We start from the raw sequence: 24,448 nt of genomic DNA on the forward strand, positions 1-24,448 counted from the left end.
AATTTAAACTGTGCAAACCTAGGGTTACCATATTTTACTTTTAAAAAAGGAGGACACTCCACGGGGCCCTGGCCCCATCCCAACTCCGCCTCAGCCCCGCCCCCAGCCCCGCCCCACCCCAACTCCACCCCTTCCCCAAAGTCCCCGTCCCAACTCTGCCCCCTCCCCTGAACGCTCCACCCCCTGCTCCTCCCCCTCCCCTGCTTCCCGCGAATCAAATGTTCGCAGGAAGCCTGAAACAGGGAGGCAGCAGGTAAGCTGGGGCTGGGTGCGGCGTGGCCCAATCCAGCCCCCCTGGCCGAGTGGCTCCCTTCGGTGGCCGGCCAGCCCAGGCCAAGAGGCTCTGGCCCCGGCGTCTCCCACCCGGCTCGACTCGGGCTCTGGGGCGCCGGCCCCAGGCCGAGCACCTCCGGCCGAACACCGTTGGCCCCGTCCCGTCCCTGGCCGAGTCATTTTTGCATGCCATTTTTTTTTTAGTAAAGAAACACACAAGAAAGAAAAAATGCCTATGGTTGACTTTTAAATGGGTCCATCAGATGGACTCCCTCCTCCCCTATTCTCTGCTATAAAATAGCACAATATAAAGGAGAAAATGCCCCTATTTTGTAATTACATACTGCATGTTCTTTTTGATAGCAGCCAGTATCAAATAAAAATCAGTAGAAAAACTACTGAAATACCCCAAGTATCTAGAACAAGAATCAGACTCTCCAATTATGTGGTAATATTTCATTACCTCTGAACTTCATTTAGTATATTTTGATTACAAAATCAGCTCCAGATTCATTAAAATTATACCTTTAAGTGTTATAGTACTATCTTCCTAATCCCTAATCTTACTTCCCTCTGGTATGGTACTATCTTCCTAATCCCTAATCTTACTTCCCTCTGCTAGAGAACAACATATGATGAAAAACTGACCCACAGACTTCAGGGACCAAGCAATGATTCTCCAGTCTTCAACTATACAACTCAAGATGTATCCAAGGTACAACATTATTATCCAACTTTTGTTACACCATATGTAATTCTTGTCACTAGATTTTTCATTTCCAAATTCTGCGTTTGACACAATTGGTAAAAAAAAATGATATGAAAATAATTGCTTCATTGTTCTAGAAAGTTATTATATTTGCGTTTCTTTGTAGGTTTGAAAAATTGCATGATCAGCATTTGTGCTGCTAAACACACTAATATAGTTTAAAACTATACATTTGAGCCAGTCCAGTAGCAGGTCTTTGCACTGCTAAACAAAGATCCTGTGTAAAAATCTCTGGGCTCAAACTGTGGTCCTTACGGTAGCAGGGGCTGGGAGTGCTGTGAAGACATCACACTTGGCACTGGCAGAATGGAATGCCTTTTGTTGCTTGATGTTGACAACACTGGAGGTTCAAAGAGCAGTAACCATTCCAACAATTCTGCTGTGTTGGGTTGGATTCTCCTTTGCACTGTAATAACTCAAATGACTATACAAGAGAAGATTCAGGTGCCATGCGTTCTTCTTTGTTCCTTATTACAATGTGCATAAAAACCAAGAGTTTGTTTATTGGCTTCTGTAGTCCAAATCCCCATCCTCTAAATTTTCAGGGTCTCAGATTGTTGTGGTCACGCAACTTGCTTACTCCATGAAGACATAACACTCCCCATCCTCATTCAAGTTCCATCTAATTCAACTGTAGCTAAAAGTTGCCTTCCTGAATTCTCCAAATTATTCATGGATTTACTGTACCTTACTTCTGACCTCATATCCTCTACCTAATCACCCGCTCAATCACCCTATTCTTCCCCAGAGCCCTGTAGCTACACAACTGTACATGACACTATACAAAACAGCGTAGCTAGAGCACTGCTGAGGGATAAAAGCTGTTGTAAGAGATTTTCTGATGTCCTAAATGCACAAAGAACAACATTTTTGTTTAGTGACTCGAAGACAACTTCACAATTGTTAATCTGCAGCCACAGTTTAAAGGTGAGATAATGGATGCAGGAAACCATCCCTGATATTAAGGTGAAACTGGAATTAAACCTTCAGCATAGTTTGATTGGACAGGTCTGGAACTTGGAGAAGCCAGGCCTGGAAAGTAAGTGATCAACATAGATCAGAATTCCCCCTAATACAACGTATTATGTTCAGTTCAAGATACTTATTTGATGGGTTATTCTTTTCAACATTCCAAGGAAGGAATGGAAAAGTGGTTAGCATACTAGTCTGGGACACGGGAGACCAAGATTCAATTACTTGCTCCACCACAGACTTCCCATATGATATTGGGCAAGTCACTTAGTATCTGTAAAATGGGAAGAATAGTACTTTCCTACCTCTCTGAGGTGTTGTGAGGGTAAATGCGGTAAAAAAGAGATTGTCAGTTGCTCAGATACGATGGTAAATGTGGACTATATAAGTATTTAAGATACAGTAGAACCAGGGCCGGTGCAAGGAAGTTTCGCGCCCTAGGTGAAACTTCCACCTTGTACCTCCCCCCACCCAGCTAACCCCGACCCCCCCACGGCAGCTAACCCAGCCCCCCCACCGCAGCTAAACCCCCTCTGCAGCTAACCCCGCCCAGGGAGAACCCCCCCCATGGCAGCTAACCCCACCTGGAGAGACACCTCTCCCTCCCCCCCCCCACGGAAGCTAACCCTGCCCGGGGAGCCTGCCTCAACAGCAGCTAACCCCGCCTGGGGAGACTTCCCCCCCCCCCCGGAAGCTAATTCCACCTGGGGAGACTTCCCCCCCCCCCCACGGCAGCTAACCCCGCCTAGGGAGACTGCCCCAGCTCACCTCGGCTCTGCCTCCTCCACGCTGGCGCCGCTCTAATTCTCCTCCCCTCACAGGCTTGCGGCGCCAATTGGAGGAGACTTAGAGCGGGGGCTTGTGCTCAGCGGAGGAAGCAGAGTGGAGGTGATCTGGGGCGGGGAGCGGGTCCCCTGTGTCCCCCCACCCGTTACTGTGGGCGGCCCTCCCCGTGCGCCCCCCCCCCCACTCCAGTTCACCTCCACTCCACCTCCTCGCCTGAGCAGGCTTCAAGGCGCCCCCAACCACTAGGCGCCCTAGGCGGCTGCCTAGTTTGCCTAAATGATTGCACCAGCCCTGAGTAGAACCTCAGAGTTACGAACTGACTAGTCAACCACATACCTCATTTTGAACTGGAAGTACACAATCAGGCAACATCAGAGACTACCAAAAACAGCAAATACAGTACAATAGTGCAGTGGTTTTCAAACTGCGAGTCACGACCCAGTACTGGGTCACGGAATGTAAGGCACTGGGTCGCGACAGCTCTGGTCAGCACCACCAATCGGGCCATTAAAAGTCCTGTCAGCAGTGCTGCCCAGCTAAGGCGGGCTTCTCCCTACCTGTTCTGACACCACACTGCGCCCCGGAAGCGGCCAGCAGCAAATCCGACTCCTAGACTGGGGGGCCATGGGACTCCGCATGCTACCCCAAGCACCGGCTCTGAACTCCCATTGGCCAGTTCCTGGCCAATGGGAGCTGGGGGGCAGTGCCTGCAGGAGAGCTGCGCGGAGCCGCTTGCGCACCTCCGCCTAGGAGCTGGACCTCTGCACCCCCGCTGTGCTGCTGAGTGGGAGCCGCCCAAGGTAAGCCAAACACTCTGAAGTATATGCCTTCCTACTTAAAAGTTATGCTGTAACAAACCTCAATGTCAGGACACAATTGCATCATTTGTGGGGAAAGTAAAGTGTGTGATAGGTATATAATCATGATCCCTTGAAATAGGTGTTTACTTATGCTAAACAAAACAATCTGTTCCACCTTGTATTTAGCTGACACACTCTGAATGCTTTTCCCACACCTGAAGAAGAGCTCTGTGTGGCTCAAAAACATGTCTCTCTGACCAACAGAAGCTGGTCCAATAAAAGATATGACCTCACCCACCTTGACTTTCAAAGGAAATACAGGATATCAAGTTTCAGAGTAACAGCCGTGTTAGTCTGTATCCGCAAAAAGAAGAACAGGAGTACTTGTGGCACCTTAGAGACTAACAAATTTATTAGAGCATAAATTTATTAGATGCATCCGAAGAAGTGGGCTGTAGTCCACGAAAGCTTATGCTCTAATAAATTTGTTAGTCTCTAAGGTGCCACAAGTACTCCTGTTCTTCTTTTTACAGGATATCAAGACTCTGAAAAAAAATTCTGTTCTGGTGGTAGACAAGCTATTTGTCCAGTTTGAAACCAGACAGTCCTGTTTTCATATGGTTTGTACCTGTCTGATACTAATAAAACACTGAACGTGGTTTTGACTGGTATCATACACAGAGGATGCCATTTCCCAGAGAACATCTCTGCCCCCAGTGGCATGACTGTGTGTGTGAGCTCACGCTGGCTAGGGTCAGGCAGTACATTCTGAACAAAGGCATCCTCTGTGCAGCGTGTGAGAGGTCATGCTGGCAAGGGGGAGGGGTCACATAGGTGGGGGTGGGGAGAACCGAGGGGATGTCCTGTATTCTGGAGATGCATCAGTGGCTATCCTGTGGGGCCTTAGAAAAACTAGTAATAATGTCTTCAGGTCCTGGGAGATGGTGGGGGGAGTCTGTGCAAGTGTTTGCTCTCTGCTCTCAGGAGCTACCTGAAGAATTCCAATGAAGCCCTTAGAAGTTCTCACAGCAAATTTCAAATCTAAGAAGAATGAAATGAGATATCAGAAAAGTGTGGACATGGAAAAAAAAAGAGAAATATCTGCTTAGAATCACAGCTTATGAGAGAAACTGGTGTATCTGAATTTGGATGATTTAATTTATGAGTAACTCCAGGAAAAAAGGAGATGACTATGAAGCATTTTAATGCCAAGGCTATTTCTTAAAATACACAAATCACTCTCTGATTTCATATGGAATCTGCCCCCACACAGTCCTGTTCCCAGCACCAGAAAAAACAATTGGTTGCTTAACTTCCCTGTAGACCTGTACAAAGGCCAAAACCTGTAGTCTGCAGGAAAACATGATACATTTGGTAGATCTGAAATCAGAGTAACTCCTGATTTATGCTAGTGTAACAGATTAGAATTTGGCCTATCATATAAAGTGATATGCTAAGACGTGCTTTGTGAAAGAAAAAACTAAACAAGATGAAAATCAGTAAGGATGTATTCAGCTTGCCAGCTGGTGGTGAACCATAGGGCAAACCTTAACCAACCATTACAGTAGGTAACACCATCTTGTGGATGCATCCTGCACAATACCACAGACTTGTGGGCTCAGGAACTCTGATCTGGCTGTGTTGTGTTCACTGCAGAGGAGGGAGACAAAAATGTATTTCCCCCACTTTTCTGCTCCCTCAACTCCCATTCTGGGTTAGCCAGTTCAGCCTCCCACATAAGTTAGAGAAGTCTGAAGGCTGTAATGTGCACTGGCTGGTAACTGTATCTTAGGGCATCAGAATGTACAGTATCATTCCTCAGCCCCATCCCCTCATATCCCCACCATGCCCCCTACACTGGGTTGTTAGGACGGGGGGTGAAGAGACAGATCTATGCCAGCCAGGGATTCCCTTACACAGGGAAATCTATAACTAGCCTATTTAGGCAGCTCCTGTTGTACAAGGAGGGCTGGGGAGTGGAGAAGGAGCCTATGGTCTGTAGATAGCAACTTTTAGCGACCACAAAAAGGAGAGTCCTTCTAGCTGAGTGAAAGGAACTATGCTGCACTTCTTGTCTGACAGGCAATCTTTGCTTATCTCGCACGTAAGCCTATTAAAATATGTCATGTGGGGTATTATGAGGGCTGATTCATAAATATTTGTAAATCTTTAGAGGGAAGATGCTTTAAAAATTCAAAGTATTATTATCCTGTATAAAGAAAAATCACTATCTTTTCAGAAATACTTACCGGTAATTTCTGAAATATGTCTCTTAGGGTCTTGGAACTTTTCCTTACTGAATATTCTTAGATCAAAGCAGCCTGTATTTTATCACAGTTCCACTCCCTGTATGCTGGCAGTTAAAGGGAAATTTTGATGACACACATCTGCGTCAGAAATAGGATAAGGACATAATCCTAATTCTCAGTGAAATCAGTGGCAAAACTACTATGGACTTCAACAGAAGTAGGAGCCATATCTTTGTGCCAAATAGAGAGGAGGCTGACGCTCTATGTACAGATCTCATAATGAGAGAGGTTTTGGACAGACTTCTCATTGGCATTGAGAGGAAGGTGTAGCTGAGCAATGTGTCTTTCCATTGACTTCAGTGGCTTTGGATCAGGCCCTTAATGAATTCAAACAAATTATAACTGGTAGTTCATACTGGAATGGTGACTGTTGCACCATATATTTTCATAATCTAAGGACCAGTTTCAAACTTACATTTTTACATCATGGGCCAGATTATGCTCTCAGTTACACCAGTGCAAATACAAAGTAACTCCACTGGTCAAGATTTTGGCAGTTAGGTAAGTAAACCTGAAAATGTTTCATGTTTTTTAATCTTGATATCTTTGTCTTTTGGCAGCTATACTTTTGTTTATTTAAATGTGAATTAAATTATTACACAAAAAGACAGTACTTCATATATTTAATAGGCTACTAGTTCTGGAAAACATCCTTGAAAACCGCAGTTTACTTTTTCAATGTGCCACATTCTTGAGAGAGGCCTAGGAGTTATGTGAACAGTTCCCATTGAAGAGGTACAACTCCCTTTGACAGATCTCAACCTTAGTCTCATTTTTGTGAAACATATACACCGAAGTTACAATAAGAGCCTGCGGGTGCACTTATTGGTGTATACTGCTGCACGATGCACCAGTGCACCTACTGTTGGGGTTAGGGCTTTTTAGGTTTTCAGGTCTTTTAGCTGACATTTGGTTTAAGACAAGTGATTGGAAATACCTTTGAGTGTAATAGTGTTGTTCAGATCACTGCCGATTTAATTCTGCAGGAATACAAGATTTCAAGCTTTGAACAGAGGTTGATGAATGAAATAGAGTTTCGCCTGGAACGCACCCCAGTGGATGAATCAGATGATGAAATCCAACATGATGAAATACCTACAGGCAAGTGCATAGCACCCATCTTTGACAAGAGACTCAAGCATTTTCGGGTCATGGAAGGATCTCCTGTTACATTCACCTGCAAAATTGTTGGAATACCCATACCCAAAGTAAGTGATGCTTAAAGTCAGATGTACAGAAATAAAGGTTCCTTACCAGTAACTTCCAGTATATCACTTCTGCAGCCCCTCACTCCCAAGACTGTTGTTCTGCATAGGTAGTTCTCAAAGTAATCAGTAAAGCAGTTAATATAGCAGAATCTCCCCACTACTGCTTAGTGCAAGTCAGCCTTAAGTGATCTGCATGGACTGATCTCCAGATCTGTTTTGATGAAAGGAAGACAAAACTTGATAAAAATATTAAGGTCTGATTCTGTCTCAAATACATGGGCTGATTTGATGAGATGTCTAGCAGTGCACATACTCATACAGCCAACATAACAGTTGTGTAATGCTAACTTACATTATCCCAATACTGAACCATTCAGTTGTTTATTTTAAATGATCTGCACATTTTACAATATTTATAAAAATGTGCAGTAGCAAATGTTCAGCAAACACATTTTACTCTTATCTGCAGATTGCCTTGTCACTATTCAACAGCAAAGCAAATATAAATAGCTGTTTTTCTTTATGATCACTTTCAGGTATATTGGTTCAAGGATGGCAAGCAGATTTCAAAGAAAAATGAACATTGCAAAATGAAGAGAGAGGGAGATGGAACATGTTCTCTACACATTGAAGCTACTACTAATGATGATGATGGAAACTATACAATAATGGCTGCAAATCCTCAAGTAAGGGAATTTTTTCTTTACAAATGTGTTTTTTTCAGCTTAGAAAGATAAGTAATTAGGAACACAAGAATTGCCATACCGGATCAGACCAGTGGTTCATTTAGTCCAGCAACCTGTTTGTGACAATGGCTAGAACCAGATGCGTAAGAAGCATCCATGTTATGGAACACCTGTTTATACTCTTACTCATCTCCTCTCTAAATTAAACAGTCACAATCAGTTTCCCTTTATATGAACATGGATCTGTGCCTCTAATCATTTTTGGTCTCCCATTCCAAACATCTTCTATTTCTGCTATATCTTTTTTGAGAGAAGGTGATAGGAAATAGATGCAATATTTCAGGTGAGTGCAACATTTAGTTTTTGTTCCACTCTTTATACATTCTGATATTTTGTTTTCTTTTGTAACAACTGCTGTAAATTGATCACAGCTCAGTGCACAAGTTGTGCATGTGACCTGTTTAAAAATTGTAAATCTAAAACATTACCTTTGTTTTGCTCAAAATTTCCCATCTATTCTTAGTAAGTTTCACATTACTATAAATATTTTTGATTATACAATCCCCAAACCAGATAGATTAAGTTGTTATGGTGCCATTGCTTAAAATAACATGATAGCTGACAGTAGCTTGATTCTCCACTCTGTTACTGCAGTTTTGTGTCCGTGGAATGATATTGAAGTCAATGGAATTACACTGGTGTAAAACTGGTTGAACCTATGGTGAGCCTCGCAAAGCAGAGAAGAGTTCGATGTGTGGACAACAGTTGTGTTGTCAAATACATGTTCTTTGATTGACAAATGTCTAGTGAGGATCAGGTTAGCCACATAGTTGGTGGGTTCCTTTGCTTGTGTTTTACTCTATAAAGAAAGATAGAACTGCTATAATTTATATGCAGTGGGCCAAATTCATCCCTGGTGTAATTCTAGGCTTTCATGATCTTTCCTTGATTTCATTGACTTGTATGGATTTGATTTCAATAGATTTACCCTGTTCCAGTAGAGCTATACTGGGGATGAACTTGGGCCCTTAAATGTTAATATATTTTGAAAGATGTGAAATTGCAAATTGTTTTGTGGCACTTCCCAGTATTTAAGTAATATAAATGCCCTGTAGTACAGTCACAGTTTAAAATATATTCATTCCGTAATGTTCTGTAGAGGATCAAACACTTATAATGAAGAATCGAACAAGTGGTTAACTGACAATTAATTCTATTTCCATTCTTTTTTAGGGGAGAATCAGTTGTTCTGGCCACTTGATGGTTCAGACTGTTCCCATGCGTGGCCGATTAACAACTACTCAGTCGCATAGGTAAGATGATGTACAATGCCAGAATCACACCGTTTTGCTTTACCGAGGTTGCCTTTTTGACCCAGAATATTTTTCAGGTTGAGTGATTTACTTGAATTTCTTGGTGCTGATTGGTCCAGAGCCATAGAATTTTATTGGCATGGTTAAAATTTGCTATCTGTCCCAACATTATCTGCTCATCTGTTGATTCCGTCATTGAGATTTTGGTGTAATTTAGTTTCTAGATGGTGGATGGTTTGCACTTAGCTGATTAATTGAGGAAGGATGGCCTGTGACCAAAAGCACAGAACTTTGAGTTGGTGGGTGATCCTGGCTCCACTGAAGACAAAGGCAAAACTCCCACTGGCTTCAGTGGGAGCAGGATTTCATCCAGAGGTTCCAAGTTCTATTCCTGCTCCTGCCATGTACTTCCTTTGTTAATGCACTCAAGTCACTTAGGTCAAGGTTTTCAAATGAATGAGCCAGTGAATTTGGGTGCTGGACTTCAGGCACCCTAAAGTGACTTGATTTTCAGAAACTGGTGAGCACCCACCTTCTGAAAATCAAGCCTCTTTAATGTGTTTCAATTTGGACACTCAACATCACTAGTCATTTTTTTAAATTTTGGCTTCAGCCTGTATCTCACTCTCCACATCTCTAAAAATGAGGATAATAATGCTTCCCTACCTCCTTAGTTGTGAGGTTTAACTCACTAATGTCAATACAGTGTTTGATATCATCAGGTGGAAGGTACTAATTAAATGCAAAGTATTATTATTATAGTTAGTTAATCACAATTGCAATGGAGTTACTGGAAATGGATGAATTAGTAAAAATAAATTCTGCCAGAAAAATATGGAATGACTTAGGAATCCAGTGTTACTTACTGTATTAAAAGTTCATTTGATAATCTAACAAATTTAAAATATGCACACATTATATTGTACTTAATGCTTTTCTTTGCACACCTATTCTGGCATTACTTTTTGGTTTTACCTAAATATCTGTTGATCGTTTTCTACAGTTTGTGCCCCATACCAAATTTTAGGAAAATAATTTATATTTCTTCCAAACACATACCTGCAGTTTTGTATTGCAGAGCAAGGTCCCGTGTGCAAGAAGGAGATAAAGAACCACTACAAGACCGCTTTTTCCGGCCATATTTTCTGCAGGCACCTGGAGACATGGTAGCTCATGAGGGGCGACTTTGTAGACTGGACTGTAAGGTATTTTCATGGCTCACTCTTACTCTCTCTGTATACATACTGGTAGCTGTCTTCCTTAATAGGCTTTCTTCAATACTTTCTTGTGTTTGTTCTCTCATTTCCTACTATCACTCTGCCTGAGCTTCAGGTGTTTTCTACATAGCACATGAGAAATGGAATGAAAAATGCTGTATAAATTTCACCAAAACTAGAAGGCTCATTTACAACAGAGTTCATACAATTTATGTGGCTTAGTTTCTAGCAGCCTTTTAGCAGAGTGGCAAATGGAAGGAACTTCCATAGAGATGTAGGGCTCCTCTGATGAGTCATTGATTCATCCTGTTAGAGGTGCTTGAACACACACCCATCTAGCTATAAAAGTGAGGCAGAAACGATTGAAGATACTGCATTTTCACCCCAAGGTTCACATTGTATTTTATTGATAGTTAGAAGACTAATATTTTTAGAAAGGTGCAACAGAGCCTCAATCATTCCCTTTTTCTCTAAAGGGCATAGAGAAGAAAAACTCCCAACTTATTGACCCATGCTCCCAACTCTGAGGAGTTGTGGGTCACAGGGATTAGTGTCTATCCAAATGGGCTAAGCAGTGGTATGGCATTTATGCAGACCCCAGGGACCTTTAAGCTATTCCATAGCCTCCACCATTCCAGATCTGAGGATGTATGCACCCACATACACAGAGAAACACTCACACTGCTGACACTAGTCCCACTACCATGCAAGTAGATCTTCCCTAGCCCTGAAGGGAGTAGAAGACAGAGTGGAAGTTATTGCCCATTTCTAGTGAATTTTCCTTAGGAATAATTCAAAGTTTACTAGGGGAGCATGCCACAGAAGCTGGTTACTCTCTAGCTCTGCTCTCCTACCAGTGCTTGTAGGGACCTAAAAGCAAATTGTAGATTTCACAAGATTGGAGAAAAGCAATTTCTATTCTGGGTAGGTTCCATTTCCCTTCTCCAATTTCTGGAATTCGTGCATTTGCTTCTCTCCATTGAAGAGAAGCTTTTGACCCTGAGTGAGCACCTATCTCTAATGGAACAATCCTACAGAATGTAATAAGAGGTATAAAATAATCATATTAACTGATAATTCTATTGTGTGTTGATTTAAGACTTCTACAGAAATACCTCATTCTATATTATTAAATTCTATGTGTTTCAAGTGAGTTCTGTAGAACCCAGTTGATTTCATCCCTATTAAATCCTATAAAAGTTCTGATCTAGTGTTTTGGTTTCAGCCACTCACAATCTGAAAACAAGCAGAATAGTAACATTTTGCTTTTTATAAATCTTATTTGTGGAATCAATTTTTTTCCTGGAAATAATCACCAATAGCAGTTAGCAGTTCTATCTCTGGCCTCACTTTCTATTCTACATTCTCTCATACATATGTGATCTTACGATAGTTTATTTATTGGGTTGTTGAATGTGTGTATCAGTCTGTCACTTGCCTTTAGCTGTTTCATTGTCTGTTAGGTGAGTGGGTTACCAACTCCAGACCTGATGTGGCTTCTGAATGGCAAACCTGTATTACCAGATAGCACTCACAAGATGTTGGTCAGAGAGACCGGTGTTCACTCTTTGCTTATTGATCCTCTCACACAAAATGATGCTGGAACTTATACTTGCATTGCAACCAACAAAACAGGACAAAATTCATTTAGCCTGGAGCTCAGTGTTGTAGGTAAGACTTACTGAAAGGTTTTAATAAAAGACAATGTATAGTATCATACTGTAATTACTTGTATCTATTACTTTGTATGTATTGAGCTTGAGTCTCCTCTCACACCACTGTATGTCAAAAGTAACTCCATTGCAGTCAGTGAAGTTACACCAGTGTAAAACTGCTGTAAGGAAGAGAATCAAATCCAGTGCTTCTTTTTTAGAGGTGTTCCAGTTGTTCCTTCAGGGCTGTGATGATTCTATACAGTATCTATGTGCAAACCCCTGCCTACTCATCCATAATCTTTTTCTTTTTCAGCCCCCTGCCTTCATACATTGCTGTTCTTGATCTCTTCCCCAGGAAAAAGACATAGCCTTGGGTTTTAAAAATACTGTATGGCCTCCCTATCATGTCAGTTATAGTTTTATTAGTTTAAAAAAATATTTATATGTAAAAATGCTGCATGCTACTCATTTTATTAAATAAACCTGATGAAACCTGAGCAGCCATGATAAAAGTGCTGTTGAAATCCACATCTGCAGCACTCATTTCCTGCAATGGTAGCATTTTTGGACCCCATATATACATTCATCTATAGAAAAAAATCAGTTCTATGTATGATTTTCAGTACATTCCCTTAAGGATCTTGGATCTTAAACAAGTTGATAATCTTTCATTAGAAAATAAAATCACAACCTGTTAAGGCAATATCTACACTACCAATTTTTGTCAACAAAAGTGATGTCGACACCCGAAAGTCGACATAATAAAAAATCTGAATTTCATGTTCACACTTGCTCCCTCTGTCAGCAGATCGCATGCACACTGGGGGCTCCATCGTCGACAGTGTGAGCATTGCACTGTGGGTACCTATCCCACAGTCCAGCTCGACACCTTCTGTCACTAGGTGTTGTGGGAAGGTGGAGCAGATTGTGGCGCATCTTGGGACCTGGCTAAATGTCCTGTGATGCATTGCTTTGTGTCCCAGCACTCCACAGGCTTCCAGCTTTTTCGCGGCATTTTTGCAGCGGCCATTCTCTGCTGTGCACCCCAGCATCTTTGTGAGAAGGGATGGATCCCGCACTGCTCTCCTATGCTCTGTTAACTGTCATGAAGACATTGAGGCTGGCAGTGCATTTAATTGTCAAGTTCCTAACTGAAGAAGACTCATAGGCACCCGACATTCTGCGTGACATGGATAGGAGCAACTCTAGATTGCTTTTGGTATTCACAGAGCAGCTGCATAAGGTAGACCGGGAAAAAAGCACTGAATGGTGGGATCGTATCGTTATGCAGGTATGGTCTGAAGAGCAGTGGCTACAGACCTTTCAGATGCAGAAAGCCATGTTCCTGGAGCTGTGTGTGGAGCTCACCCCAGACCTGTGGCGCAAGGACACGAGAATGAGAGCTGCCTTCTCGGTAGAGAAGCGTGTGGCAATCACTGTGTGGAAGCTGGCAACTCCGGACTGCTTCTAGTCGGTCGCAAATCAATTTGGAGTGGGGAAGTTGACCGTTGGGGCTGTGTTAATGCAAGTGTGGAGGGCAATAAATCGCATCCTGCTACGAAGGACCGTGACTCTGGGAAATGTGCGTGAAATAGTGTATAGCTTTGCAGAAATGGGGTTCTCAAACTGTGGAGGGGCGATAAATGGCACAAATATTCCAATTTTGGAACCAGACCACCTTGTGACAGAGTACATCAATAGGAAGGGGTAATTCTCCATGGTGTTGCAGGCGCTTGTGGATCACTGGGCGTTTCACTGACATCAACGCAGGGTGGTCTGGAAAGGTGCATAACGCACGCATCTTCTTGAACTCCGTCCTGTACAGAAAGCTACAAACGGGGACTTTCTTTCCAAACCAGAAGATTACAGTGGGGGATGTTGAAATGCCCATAGTGATCCTGGGAGACCCAGTGTACTCCTTCAGCCATGGCTCATGAAACCTTACCTGGACAACAGTAAGGAGCAGTTCAACAACAGGCTGAGTAGGTGCTGGATGACTGTTGAATGTGCCTTTGGCAGATTAAAGGCACGCTGGTGATGCCTTTATGGCAGGCTAGACCTTAATGAGGATAATATTCCCATGGTCATAGCCACATGCTATATGTTGCATAATCTCTGTGAAGCTAAGGGTGAAAGGTTTGCCCATAGGTGGAGTGCTGAGGCAGACCACTTGGCTGCTGATTTTGAGCAGCCAGATACTGGGGCTGTCAGAGGAGCCTCAAAGGGGGCAATTAGAATCAGGGAGGCTTTGAGGCCACACTTTGACAATGAGCACCAGTAATGTATATCTCTGACACCGTGTTAGATTTCCTAGGAAGCAATTGTGTCATTTTGGGCCTTATATTCCTGTGAGACAATGATTACAATGCCTGTGCATGTATTGGTAGTGCCTGCAATCTGAATTTTTAGGAAAAAAATAAAAGTGATTCACCATTAAAAAAACTTTGCTTTTATTGAACAAGAAACAGCACACAGAAACACACAGATGCCTGCTGGAAAAGGAGGAACCAGGGAAGGACAGACTTTCACAACTGTGTGTAGGTCTAGCTATCATTGTGAAAGTTGTTCGAGGGGGTGGAGAGAAGGGGAAACCGAGAACTCCTGGAAAGTGGAAGGGAATGTGCGGGTGGAGTTGGGGGGCAGGGCATGGAAAAGTGTTCTGAATGTGCTATAGGAGAAGGCGAGCATGGATCTGCTCAGTCTGCAGCACTACTAAGGACTGCAGCATCTGCTTTTGCTCCTCCATTACTTTAATCATCCGCTCAGTAGCGTTCTTAAACTCCTTATTCTCTTTTCTGTCCTACTGTTCGGCTTCCCAGTACTCCTGGCGTTCCCTTTTCCTTGCATTGGAGCAATGCAGTACATCCCGGAACATGTCTTCTTTTCTGCATCTTGGGCGCTTTCTTGTCTGGCGAAGACGCTCAGCGGAGGTGCGTGGGGTGTTCCTGAAGGCCACATCTGGTGAAGCACAGGGGACAATGCACAGAAGCGGGATTGTTAAATTCACGCACAGCATTGTAACATTTCAGTTATATACATCTTTTGCTACATTGCAATCACTTTCTCACTGACCCTAATCAGGCACACATCTCTGCGAACAGCCAAAGCATGGTGAGTGTTGGGGGGCCGGGGAGGGGCGCTCCACTTGGGGAAAAGAGCACACATTCTCTGCAAGGGTTGTGGTGCAACATTCTATGGAAAAAATTCTAAAATTCTCCTGCACTTTTCCCACAGATGGGGATCATTCTAGCAGACATTTCACTGCTAAGGGTAAGCAGGGAAATGAGGGTACATCTACTCAACGCTTGTGGCTTCCGCCCTGTTCCCTATGCTGCTTGCCTGTCTGCCACTTTGGTCCCTGCAGAAGTGATTGCCGAATGGTGTAGGAAAGTTTCCTACAATGGGGGAAGGAACAAAGCTGCTCTGCCATGGTACCTTCGGCAGAAGATTACCGAGTACCTCCAGGAAACTTCTCTGGAGATCTCTGTGGAGAATTCCCGTGAGATCTCAGCGTGCATCAACATATTATTCTGCCATGCCAATTAGCTACACAGGGAAATGTCCAGCTCACAGAAACGCAGCCAGCCTACCACATTTCTATACCCTGAACCCACCTCCACACTATACTGGCCACAGCCACTTACCAGGCGTCTCATCTCCTGCTTCTTGCTCCCCCGAGAGAGACTGCTGAGACTGGCTAGACACCTCTGGAATGGGGAACAGTTCCTGGCTGCCTGCCCCACCAGGTGACCCTGCCAGGAGCTGCACATGCTCATCTAACTCCACCTCTTCATCAATAACTTTGTCCTCCAGGTTAGGTCCTCTTTCCACCACCTCCATTCCCTCCAAAGTATCCATGGGGCTCTACGCAATGGAGATGGGGTCACCACTAAGGATAGCGTCCAGCTCCTTATAGAACCAACAGGTCTTAGGTGAAGCACCAGAGTGATGGTTTGCCTCCCTCACCTTATGGTACGCCTGCCTCAGCTCCTTTATCTTTGCTCTGCACTGTAGTGTATCCTGATCATAGCCTTTTTTGTATAAGCCTTGAGAAATGTGCCCGTAGGTATCCCAATTCCTATGGCTCAAGTGCAGCTGGGTCTGCACAGCCTCCTCTCCCCATATACAGATCAGAGCCAACAGTTCTGCAGTGGTCCAAGCAGGAGAGCATTTGGTGCTATAACTCACAAAGGTCACCTGGGAAGATGTGAGGAGACCTCTCTACGCCAAGCCAGCAGGAAATGGAATTTCAAAAATTCCCGAGGCTTCTAAGGGGGGGGGGGGCAGATGGTGGTTTACCTGGCTGCAGGGCAGTGGAGTTCAAAACGCTGACCAGAGCGGTCATGATGGGCATTGTGGGACACCTCCTGGTGGCCAACTAAAGCAATGAAATCAAGCGTGTTGTCTACTCTGGCACTTTGTTGAGAAACAGGTAGAGGAAAAAGACATAAATCTCTCATTGGGGTGGATGTATTTAGTCACCAAAACTGGGCATCTTTCCCAGCAAAAGTCACAGCGCAATGTGTACACACGTACTGTTTGGTCGACAAAAGACAAAACTTGGTAGTATAGACAAGGCCTAAGATGTCATAGGAATCATTTTGGATTGTTTGTTTCCAAATGGTTCAGTGCAAAAGACTAAATAAAGACATGGATGCACAGTAATTGTTCCTCCTCCTTTCCAGCAAAGGAAGTCAAAAAAGCCCCAGCATTCCTGGAGAAGTTACAGAATTGTGGCGTGCCTGAAGGGCACCCAGTCAGATTAGAAGGCAGAGTGATTGGAATGCCACCACCAATATTCTACTGGAAGAAAGACAATGAAACCATCCCTGCAAATAGAGAAAGGATGAGGTATTGTACAGTCATTCATACAGTTAATGTCACCTTGAGACTGGGCTGATTGTTGGCACAAAAGTTTTGTTGTCAGAGCAGGTTTTGTCCTCTCTCTAGATGAAATTTATTTCACCCACTTAAAGCCTAAGGAACTGGTCTTTAGTATGAAGGATAAGGGAATGAAATCCATTTCCCCAATTTGGGATCTGGGTGCAAAAGTGCAGCACAGCTCCCTACACCCCACAGCCACTGCTCCAGCCAATAGACTAGTATAGTGGTGATAGTGTTTTTGGGCCACTTGCATAGTATGTTACTTATACTTTATCACCACAGATCCTATTGCACCTTCCCATACTCACCACAACACAGTCCTCTGCTACATGGGGCCAGTCGTGAAACACGTATATGCCTTTCTGGCAATACATAATCCATCCCTGAAGGGTTTAAGAAGTACCTTGAACTGTGCCTTTGTACCGGATGAATTTCATCCCCCTTGCCTCTCAGTTCTTCATCACCTCCATTGTGCGTGCTGCTCAGTGCATCCTACTAATATAGGCATCAGCACTTCACTGCCATAACCTTTCCAATTTAACAATATAATTTTGTATTTAAAGATGAGCTTCTCTTTTATATTTATGTCAGTTTAGCTTTTAAAACTAAACTTAAGAGATCAGTTGGCTGAGCTGTGAGTAAAGTGCTGCTGGGATCCATCATTGCAATGGTCATTTAATCTTTCAAATTGCCTTTTTGCTGGTAGATTTGGGGGGAAATCATAAATGATACTGGACCTTTATTAAGAGGATTTTTAAAGCAATATCTCATTCTAGGATAAGAGAAATATTTGATTTACTTTTAAGAGTATAGGCAATTATTATACAAAATATGAAATTCACAAATGAGCTACAGCTCAGTTTACATAGTGGACTAAAATGTAATACAATACATTGTAGGCATAAATAATAAATGATAAAGTCAAACTCATTATAATCACAAGTTAGAGGTGGAAAACCATATAGGTCCTGTCTTGTTGCTCACCCACCTATCAACCTACGAATGTACTGCACAGTATATTATAGCCACTGCCTTGTATAGTCTAGTTTTAAATATCCCAAGAGATGGGGCTTCCACCTCTTCCCTTAAGACACTAGTCCACAGCCTAACAGATCTCCTTTTCAGAAAGTTTTTATTTATTTCATCCCATTACTTGCAGTTACATACACATTCTGCCCCTTTCCACCCTAAATAATGCCTCTTCATTCATGTTCCCCAAATGTTGGCTGGCTAGTATACAGCGGAGGACACCAGAATCTGCAATTAGAAGTGGGAGGATAGGAGGCAGAAGGTGGCCATCCAGATTTGATCTCTCCCAGAACTCAGAGAGGAGAGTTCTGTAGGTCCTGCCATAGAAGGGATTAGCAGAGCAGGATCTAGCAGTCAAGAAGTGTGGTCTCCGTGTTTGAGTGCACAAACTCCTTGCCTCCAAACTGGCATCTATCCACACTCCAACCCTTGGTGCAGATTTATTCCTACTCTGGACAGGAATACTCCTTCCTTAATACAGAAACGCACTACTAGTCTGCAGCATTAATGTGCTTTCATTTTTGTGGTCCAGGAATACAGTTCCAGAATTTGGCCTTTGGCATTAAACACCTTCCACATAGTCACAGCTAGTTCTGTACCCTCAGTTATTCCTAAGCATAATTAACTTCTAAATTCCCTCCAGCCTTCTAACTGACATTGTTCCCTCTTTGGATTTCTTCCAAGTAGTTAGTATCTTTAATATTAAGATTCCTAGCAGAGATCTCATCAGCGTTGCAGATAGAATAATTATTTTCCTCTTTCTTAAAACGAAACTCTGCAAACCACAATTGCACTTTTTTTTTGCCAATAAAATTCTAGAAACTTTAATTTCCCTAAGGTTTGAAGAGTGCAGATGAGTAAAGGTTCAATTTTATATTGTAGATTTTAAAATAATGTTCATTATTCATACAGTGACAAGCAAATTTGCATTAAGTATATGATTAATTTTTTTAAAGTGAGCATAAAAGTGGCTGTGTCAGACATTAAATCCACCATCAGATAAACTCAGCATCAGCAAATAGGCTTGTGCTTGTAACAAATGCTGGTTTAAATATATCAGAGGGATAAATACAAGGGAGGGAGAAGAATTATTCCAGCTTAGTACTAATGTGGACACAAGAACAAATGGATATAAACTGGCCGTGGGGAAGTTTAGGCTTGAAATTAGACGAAGGTTTCTGACCGTCAGAGGGGTGAAATATTGGAATGGCCTTCCGAGGGAAACGGTGGGGGCGAGGGACCTGTCTGGTTTTAAGATTAAGTTAGACAAGTTTATGGAGGGAATGGTTTAATGGTAAAACATATTAGCTGAGGAATACCAAGCAATGGTAGGCAAACAGTATAATGGCTAACAAGGGTTAGGCTGGAGACTCTTGCCTACATGCTCGGGGTCTTACTGATCGCCATATTTGGGGTCGGGAAGGAATTTTCCTCCAGGGTAGATTGGCTGAGGCCCTGGAGGTTTTTCGCCTTCCTCCACAGCATGGGGCAGGGATCTCTAGCAGGAGGGTTCTCTGCCAATTGAAGTCACTAAGACACAGGATTTGGGGACTTCATCAGCAGAGTCAAGGAAAGGGTAGGGACGGTTTTGTGGCCTGCAGCATGCAGGGGGTCAGACCAGATGATCATAATGGTCCCTTCTGACCTTAAAGTCTGAGTCTCTCTTAGGGCTTGTCTACACTATCCGCCGGATCAGCAGGCATCGATCAATCCAGCGGGGGTTGATTTATCACGTCTAGTATAGACGTGATAAATTGACTGCTGAGCGCTCTCCCATCGACTCCGGTACTCCACCAGAACGAGAAGCGCAAGTGGAGTCGACGGAAGAGCGTCAGCTGTCGACTTACCGCAGTGAAGACACTGCAGTAAGTAGATCTAAGTACATCAACTTCAGCTACACTATTCATATAGCAGAAGTTACATATCTTAGATCGACCTCGCGCAGTAATGTAGACAAGCCCACAGTTGTGATGGCCCTGCAGGGCTGAGAGGAGTAAACACATATTTGAATCACTAGAATGAACAGATCAGACTCCAAGAACATGCAAGGAGCAGATGTGTTGAGTATGAAGTTGCTGCTTTTATACAGGCCTTCGGAGTAAAGCTGCACTCTAAGACTATGATTTAGTATGTATTTAATCTATATGATGTTAAACCCAGACAGCAGATGCACACTTGAGAGAAATACTAATTCTGTACACTTATTTTTCCAGCATGCATCAAGACACAACAGGATACGTATGCCTTTTGATTCAACCTGCCAAGAAAGTAGATGCTGGTTGGTACACTCTGTCTGCGAAAAATGAAGCTGGTATTGTTTCATGCACTGCTAGACTTGATATATATGGTAGGTGTCCTATTATTGACTACTAAGTAAAACAAAGCAAAAAACATATGTGGTTCAGTTCTTAATATACCCTTTGCAGTTCTTGCTGAAATCTTTTCATTGACATTGATGGAAATTGAATAGACCCATTATTAGTATAGGGTCACAGTATGTTCGCAGCCTAATATAGCCACAAAAGAGAAGTAAGAACCACACACACCCTGCATAGCCATATTAGCACTTTTGCATCACAACTTGGATGCAGGTGAGAGGTAGAGCAGGAGCTGTGCACCGGACTCTGGAGATCTGGGTTCACTTAACAGCACTATCGCAGCCTGGGTGACTTGGGCAAATCACTTAAACAATCTGTTCTTCAGTTTCCCCATCTGTAAAATGGGGATAATACTTCCTCTGACCTGTTTATTTTGGCTATAAAAATCTTTGGAGCAGAGACTTGTCTTGCTATGTTTTTGTACAGTGCCTAGTTATAGTGGGCCCCTAATTTCTCGTAGGGCTTCTAGGCACTACCATAATACAAATAAATAATAATAAACAGTTCCTCCTGAGGAAGCAAAGCTATGCATCGCCTCTTACACCAGGATAAGCAGACAGGGGTGATCAAACTTTTTGGCCTGAGGGCCACATCTGGGTATGGAAATTGTATGGCGGGCCATGAATGCCTGATGGCAGAGGGGGACTCTAGGGGGTATAGCATGGGGGCGGGAGGGCTCTATAAAGGATGTTACTGAGGGAGCTGAGACTCTACAGGGGTGGTACTGTAGATTCCTAGGGGACGGCCAGCAGTGACACCAAGGCGGCCGTACCAGGCACTGCCATGGGGGGAGGCACCCTAGCTGGGACAGGTGCGGCCCCTGGGCAGTTTCAAGGATCTCGAGGATGGGGCTGTAGGAGACGAGGAGGGGATTGGGTGCGCTGCCATGTTAATGGGGCTGCCGAGTAGGGATGGGGTTTCGATCCCAGAAACAGCGCAGTGAAGTCACACCTGTGCAGTGTGGCTCTGCGCATGCCAAAGATGGTGGAATATTGAGTCGGGGGCTGGAGAGCACCAGGCGGGCGGAGCGGGGCAAGCCCCGACTCCGTTCCCTGGACAAAGCTTGAGGGCTGGATAAAAACATCCGATGTACCAGAAGCAGCCCGCGGGCCGTTGTTTGCCCGCCCCTGGGCATACCCCAATAAACCATTTTTTGTTCTTCAGCTAATTCATTTATAGTGTAATTTCATAACACATAGCAAGGTAAATGTGACATTTGTATATGAAACATAAAGACCTCATTGCATCTCAATTAATGACCTGATATACATGCCATTTAATAAGCAATGTTACATGCAATTTAATAAATAACTTCACAAGAAAACTTTTTTCGTCAGTTTTTATTGCAAGATATGCAGTAAACAATACAGAGATAAAAAAAAAAAAATCAGTCGGATACACTCCATTTCCACTGACTTCATTTGGGGACAGGATCAGCACAAAAAAAGCAATTACCTGCATAAAAATTAGAGGCTTCTAAGATCTACATTTATGGAGAGACATTTCACATGGAAATAGGTTTTGGAACCATAAGGTTACTTTCTGCATATATAATTAAATGAAATCATTGAGTCAAGCAGCAATGTTCATTCTTTCTTGAGCATGGCCCTTTTCTCCTTTGTCTAGATCTCTCAGATTTTATTAGTCAATTTTCCATTTAGGCAAGTGAGAATTATGCTTCTGTGGCTAGAACAATTTGAGAAGCCAAAGGAAGGAATTGAATAAATTGGTGTATTTTTCTATTAGAGTTGCAGTCCGTATTAAAAAAAAAAAAAAAAAAAAAAAAAAAAAGGTGTCTGTCTTGGCTTTATGAAAATGTCCAGGAGTAGAAGATGGCAGGGATGCAACCACTAGAACTCCATAGCAAGTACTCTAAAAACTGATTAGGCCAGTGAACAACTTTGGCAATAAAAATCAATCTGGCCTCTGTTGAAGCCAGTGACTTAATGCTAAAAGGCTCCTTTATTCTTTACCAGTCCAGCACCCGGCTCTTTTCCTCCATGTCTTTATGTTATAAATTCATTCAATTTGTCTAGTTAGAAAAAAAAATCTTGAATGTAAGATTAGGTCCAAATTCTGGTCTTTCAGGAATTTGTTCTGTTCACTAATAGTCTTTTCTACAAGTAGGTATCTGAGCATTTCATTTGATTTATCAGCCACTTTGTATGCTTCCACAAGAGCATGTAGAGCCACCATGCACAGTTCATCTGGCCTAGAACACTCTGTCTGAAACTATATTTAGCAGCTATGAACCCCTAGATGAAAGGGGATGCCTATTGTAATAACAGCATAGCCATTATCGGTAGCGGGTAAGGTATTAAAAAACTTTTATCCTGAATGCCTAAGCTGTGTAATAAGATAGCTCACATACACTTCGTAGACCATTTCTCTGCAGCATTAGCCAGAAGCTAAGAATTTTCAATCCTTTTAATCTACATTTTAAAAGGAATTACCAGACTACTGTACCTGGAAAAAAAAGAAAACAGGCAGGCTGCCAGTGCCAAGGAATTAGTCCACATCCTTGTCAGTTTCTGCCACTCAGTGGCCTTATGGAGAATTGCATTTTATACTTTATTAATGCTTGATGATAGGACACAGGAAGCCAGAGAGAGATTGGAATATTTAAAAAAGATTTAGATATATTTATTTAAGTTTCCCATATTTTGAAGGAAATATAAATAGCAGACACCTAAAGAGTTCAAACCATAGGAATAGAAAGGAATTGTTTAGGTGGTCCAATTAAGAGAAATGACATAAAAAAAGTTCGGACTGAGTATCCGAAAACATTTTCTAAGAGACTCTGTGGAAAATCTGCCAAGGGACATGACTAAAAGCCTCCTCATTTGTGCCATTTAGAACTAAGCTAGAACAAACCAAGAAGAGAACAGTCCTGCAGTGTCAGGGGGGTCTGGTAGTTAATAGTCTTCAATGTCTCCAATTCAGTGAACCCCAAATTTTAAAGAAAAAAATACGTATAATCAACACAAAGGGTATCATCAGGAAGGGAACCTGTTTGAGACTGGGAGAAAGAAAAGGCTGTTTATCCAAAACAGTCTGAATCTTAAAGAAGGCTAAAGTTCAGTGCAGAAAAGGGATAAAGGATTCTACTCTTGTGTAACAATTAGTTCCTTATTTACACATAGTGCTGCTCATCCAGCTACTACAATGCTGCAGCCTACATATTTACTGTGTTCCTATGTATCCCAGAAATCACCCATTCTACAACTCTGCCCCAATTTCCTGTAAATCTATTGATTTTACTATTCTTTTATTTATTTACAAAAACTCTTACAGTGGACCCAAGCATCTCTCCCGTGATTAGCTGCTTTGTTTTTCTAATAAATCAGTGTTGCTTACATCTGCCAATTGTCTGTTGTTATACCCTAAAAATCCCTATGATGTTTGAATATGAAAGGATTGATTATGAAGTCTTTAGAAATTGCATTTTGTCAGCTATGGAATCAACTACATGTCAACATTTAAGAAGATGGATCTACTTTTTAAAGGACACTTTTTCCAAATGGGTTTCAAATCTGCACACCAACTCCTGAATTTGTGCATCCAACTAGCACAAAGATACACAAATGATTTCTGGTAGAAATAGGTTTGTCACATTTGTGTGCAAAATTGGAGGTTTTGTGCACAACAGTAGAGTCTTAAGGTGTTGAAAGAGGCTGTGTAAAGTGGTTTGAGAACGACATTGTTATAGAACAGCTAGGTATTATTAGTATTATTAACTTCAAAAAAGTTCAATGTTACTTTTAAATGTGTAAGTACAAGCTGTATGTGCATTTTAAGATCACTGAATCTAATTAACTGTTAGCAACTAGATTTATAATTACATAAAGCAATATATTTCCTTTTATTTTGCTTAATAACTTAATTAACAAATTGATAATTTGTTCATAATCAGTCACCTAAAGTAGTTGCAATGAAAATTAGAGATGGACCAAAGTCAGAACTATTTATCTTAAAAAAAAAAAAAAAAAAATACAAATCCTTCCCCTGATTTTGGGGGGGCTTTAGGGGGAGGAACTGGGAGGGAAGACACTGCTGAGGGAGATTTCTGGTTTTATTGATGTCTATTTGCTGATCCACAAACTTACTGTTGACTGTAGTCCTTACAACCATGAGTAGGCTCAGTGGGTGAAATCCTGGTCCTATTGTAG

The 24,448-nt window shown here is 42.5% G+C and overlaps 2 protein-coding genes across 5 annotated transcripts in view; one reads left to right on the forward strand and one right to left on the reverse strand.

The window, feature by feature from the left end:
* Nucleotides 1-24,448, forward strand: part of MYPN (myopalladin) — a 134,260-nt gene that overhangs the window by 104,581 nt on the left and 5,231 nt on the right. For all 4 annotated transcript variants that reach the window (XM_054035201.1, XM_054035203.1, XM_054035202.1 and 1 more), the window contains 8 exons: nt 896-988; nt 6,896-7,117; nt 7,654-7,803; nt 9,037-9,116; nt 10,195-10,321; nt 11,797-12,004; nt 16,674-16,839; nt 20,115-20,248. In XM_054035201.1, the coding sequence (XP_053891176.1) occupies nt 896-988; nt 6,896-7,117; nt 7,654-7,803; nt 9,037-9,116; nt 10,195-10,321; nt 11,797-12,004; nt 16,674-16,839; nt 20,115-20,248 (1,180 nt within the window). The remainder of the gene's footprint in view (nt 1-895; nt 989-6,895; nt 7,118-7,653; nt 7,804-9,036; nt 9,117-10,194; nt 10,322-11,796; nt 12,005-16,673; nt 16,840-20,114; nt 20,249-24,448) is intronic.
* LOC128840792 (uncharacterized) overlaps nt 14,475-24,448 on the reverse strand; it is a 78,600-nt gene continuing 68,626 nt past the window's right edge. The window contains exon 4 of the mRNA XM_054035219.1: nt 14,475-14,946. Coding sequence (XP_053891194.1) covers nt 14,743-14,946 — 204 coding nt within the window. The 3' untranslated portion in view covers nt 14,475-14,742. The remainder of the gene's footprint in view (nt 14,947-24,448) is intronic.

The sequence above is a fragment of the Malaclemys terrapin genome, chromosome 7 (genome assembly GCF_027887155.1).
Source record: "Malaclemys terrapin pileata isolate rMalTer1 chromosome 7, rMalTer1.hap1, whole genome shotgun sequence".
In the NCBI taxonomy this organism is placed as follows: Eukaryota; Metazoa; Chordata; order Testudines; family Emydidae; genus Malaclemys; species Malaclemys terrapin.